Here is a 3,770-nt window from a genome sequence, read left to right as displayed (position 1 = left end):
ACAATATAGTGTTTGTGTATAGTGTGTGTCTGCTGCACATGCTTTTGCAGAAAGCGGGTGACCAAACAGGAAATTCTACACAGATATGTATGCAGCTTATACACAGGCACATGCCTGTTAAAACTGTGGACATCATGACTCAATGAATCCACTTTGATCTGAAAGCGTGCACAGCAGACGGAAACATAAGGGATGCATAAAAATAGATAAAACGAGAAGAAAGCAGAACATCAGACATGCTAAAAATAAAATACATCTTTATTATGGTATTAATTCTTCACTTTTTATAAAAACTATTTACAGTACACTGTAATGATCAGCAATTCTAAGATGTGCACAGAGCATTTATATAACAGACTCTTATATAAAGAGAGGAACATGAAAGAACAATATTCTTACGGCTTGTGCCTGAAAGTGACTGAGAAAAATCATAGCAGCAGGTAAAAGGTCCTTCAGAGCTCTAAATGCAGTTAATAATGTCAGAATATATGAAGTGAAACATGAAGGCATGACAGAATTAAACTGCCTGGTGTTCATCTTTATGTAACACAATAACCGGCACCGTGTGGACGTCGTTAGAAGTCAGCTTTGATCACACGAGCAGCGTCTCGAACAGTCCAGAAAGACAATAAGATGTTTGACAATGAGAAGAAAATAAGACTTGCATTAACAGAGCATGTCATGAACTGCAGTCTGCCCTGATATTTGGCTCCATCAGTCTCCTGTAACAAAAGTACTAGTACAAAAATAGATTTAGTTTAAATTTACATTAGCTTTGTCTTTATCTACACTGTTAGTGAGGAAAACAAGACAGCTTATGGAGGTTACCCTCGAGAAAGTCTACACCAAACTACAGAGGAGAAACTGTTAATTCCAGTTGAATGTTCGACCCACCAGCTCAAAGAACTTCCTGTTGGGTTCGTGAAAGAACTGGTAGAGTTTCTGCAGGATGGCGGGCGCCACGTGAGGGTGAGCGCGGCCTTTTGAGTCATGTAAACACCGTTCTCTCCCGTGGTCCCTCAAACAGTAGAATCCTTTTGTTTTATTGAAGTAAAAGTTTGAAGCGTTTATCTGGGGTTCCAGCTTTAGGAATCTTTCAACCTTTTTCATCTCTGGAAACGGGTCCCTGATGAGTTCGTCTCCATCCACGACGTGAATGCTCCCCAGTGGGAAGTACTTAAGCCAGTTCTGCATGTGCACGTAATACAGGCTGCGATTAAGAGCCTTGTATCCCAGGTTGATCTCGCCGTCCTTCACCAGGACAGACTCGATGGGCTGGTAGCGTTTGTGCTTCTGCAGACGGTTGTAAAAGACCTGCGTGTAGTCCGACAGCACCCGCTCCGTTGGGTCTCTGAGGATGAGCAGCAGCTTGATGTCAGGGTTCATCTGATGGATGCGTTTGGGGACTTTGCTGGAGGTGAAGTAGGCGGGCGTCTTCTCCACCGTCAGCTGGTCTGGGAGGGCGTAGGGCATCTGGCTGAGATACCACGGCAAGCCCTTCTGAAAGTGACTCTCCCAGTCGAAGAAGTGCACCTCGTTCTGCGCCGCCGCCACCGCGCTGTGCAAGCTGAGCATCTCTATCAGTGCCCGCGTCCCCCCCTTCCTCACGCCGATTATTATAATCTGAGGAAGTTGTCTGACGGTCCCGTTCGGGTGACTGGTGGTGCCGTTGTCTGCAGGCGATAATGTGGGAGGTGATGGTGGCCCCTCGTCAGTCAGGGGCCTGGAGGGGATGGGGGGAGACTGCATCGCGAAAAGCAGCAGCCCGAGGAGCAAGGCTGCCATGAGGGAGGTCCTGACCCTGGAAGATTTCAGCCTGGCGAAAGCACGAAAACTGTATCCCACATTGAAAGAGCAGCTGACTGAGGACAATGGTCCAATTGAAGAAAAAGCGAAAGGAACAACCTCTTCTCTGCCGGCAGCGGTGACTGCAAGGGAAGAAAACAGCTGGGATTAGAGGAGACCTGGCGGGCACAAAACACCTCTGAGAATACGTGCGAGAAGGAAATCCTGCCCACCTGCAACATGCCCGATCAATACAGTTTCATGACTCAAAGTTAAGGGAGCAGCATTTGCATTTATGACTGTTGAGGTGATTAAACTTTAAACCAGATACTGTGAGGTAACAAAATGACCCATATCTGAACAGGATGGTCTTTGTTCCACGTTCTTAAAGCCATGTCAAAACATCAAGGACATTAAAATCTTTAAAGGTGTGTATGCTCCAAAGAATAAAGTGTAAAGTAGCACAGATTGTCTAATTTGAATCTCTACAACTACTGCTTTAAATACAAACGAAACGAAATTAATAAATGCGATGCAACACTGTAAACATTTGTCTTAATTAAAACATTCTGGAGAGGAAATATCAAACACTGAGACGGAGCTTGCTTTATTTACACGCAGGAAAGCAGGTGTGCAAATTAAAAGCCTGGAGGACAGAAGCTACAAATTACACGGTTAGGCACGCATGATCCGCATGTTTTGCGCGTGCTGTCATGTGTTGTTTTTGTTCACTGTATGTTTACTTTGTCTCCTTCGCTCCCTCGCTCTCGTGCTGTACCTCTCTTACCTTTTACACTATAACCGTCCACTCGACAATGATTTCATCTCGTGCAGCTTTGGTCTCTCGGATCGCAGCACCGATACTCCCAATTAAACGGCCGTATGATCCAACTCTGCAGCGGGTCCGTGGGTTTTATCCAAGCGCGTAAAAGCTCGCCTCCGTCCGGGTTACAACTTCACCGGAGCGCCTCCTCTGAGCTGTGCTTCCGAAGCCACACGGTGCTCCCTGTTTTTGAGTGTCAGCTGTTGAAGCCTACGCCTACATTACGCCTGCAATGACCACTCCCCCCTAACCCCTCCCTCCCCTGTGTGACTCACGTTGTTGTAATGGTATTTGGCGGAGATAAAGCTGCTGGTATGGCTGCTATGAGGCGAGAACTAAATCAGGTGATACAGGTGATACTTGACGACGTGTCTAAATCGCTGAGTTTTAAGTCACCCATTGGTTTTTACTTAATTTTTTCCTACCTGACTTCATGGTCAAATGTGTAGAAAAAAATAAAGAAAGTGGAGAATATAACACTCATTTTATTATGCATCAAACAGCAAGTGTTTATTTTGCAACCATAGCTCTGATTAAAGTGTACTTACAAAGAAGCCCAAAATATTCAAATCAAGCCGTCTCCGATGCTCTTTGTAGAAATTTGTTGCCCATAGAGAGCCCGCGCCTTCTCAAGATTCTTATTTGAAAAAAGTCTTTTCACTGGAGCCTCCAGGAGTCCTCCCTTCACTCGTCGCTTTCAGGGGAAATCAATGAACGAGACAGAGCAGTTATTCATCCCTGGCATTCTTCCCCGCCTTTGTCCACAGAGCAAGTGCATCTGTGGGTAGTCGCCGAGTCCAAGTTGCACAATCTCGCCACCTGTTGAGCTGCATGTCTTTTTTTTTTTTTCATTGGAAGTGTTCAAATCCTTCCTCGAACAGCGAGTCCAAAATAAAACTACCGCTCCAATTCCAACTACCATTTTACAGAGGCTGAAACAAAGCAGTGCTGTTTCACCATCTCCCTCTGAGTCAGTATGATTGTACAGTCAGTGTGAGAAAGTTTTCAGTGACACACAGAGTTGATGAGTAAGTGGCAAATCACTAATGTCAGATACCTTTGTGTGACAGCAGGGAGAACAGTGAGAAATCTGATTGTCACACCTATTAGTGCTGCAACATAGATGTTATTTAATGTGAGAAACACTGTCTCCTATTAGGCC

General features: G+C 45.2%; 1 protein-coding gene across 2 annotated transcripts; it reads right to left on the bottom strand.

Annotated features, from left to right (window-relative positions):
• Positions 1 to 240: 240 nt before the first annotated feature.
• Positions 241 to 3,312, bottom strand: hs3st1 (heparan sulfate (glucosamine) 3-O-sulfotransferase 1). 2 transcript variants are annotated; one of them, XM_069670626.1, is made up of 2 exons: positions 3,157 to 3,312; positions 241 to 1,928 (listed from the first exon to the last, which is right to left on the bottom strand). In XM_069670626.1, exon 2 carries the CDS (start codon positions 1,783 to 1,785, stop codon positions 868 to 870), a length of 918 nt encoding a protein of 305 aa, XP_069526727.1. In that variant the 5' UTR covers positions 1,786 to 1,928; positions 3,157 to 3,312; the 3' UTR covers positions 241 to 867. The 2 variants fall into 2 exon arrangements, with proteins under 2 accessions (XP_069526727.1, XP_069526726.1); XM_069670625.1 differs by lacking the exon at positions 3,157 to 3,312 and adding an exon at positions 2,573 to 2,755.
• Between the last annotated feature and the right edge of the window lie 458 nt (positions 3,313 to 3,770).

This window comes from Semicossyphus pulcher, unplaced genomic scaffold, assembly GCF_022749685.1.
Source record: "Semicossyphus pulcher isolate SPU_LCO1_2020_fin unplaced genomic scaffold, fSemPul1.0.p SCAF_2, whole genome shotgun sequence".
Classification (NCBI taxonomy): Eukaryota; Metazoa; Chordata; class Actinopteri; order Labriformes; family Labridae; genus Semicossyphus; species Semicossyphus pulcher.
Note: the sequence above shows the minus strand (reverse complement) of the source record. Positions and strands in the feature narration are given on the sequence as shown.

Coding starts and splice junctions, on each gene's coding strand:
- hs3st1 (XM_069670626.1), bottom strand. CDS start 1,785: ATGGCAGCCTTGCTCCTCGGGCTGCTGCTTTTCGCGATGCAGTCTCCC.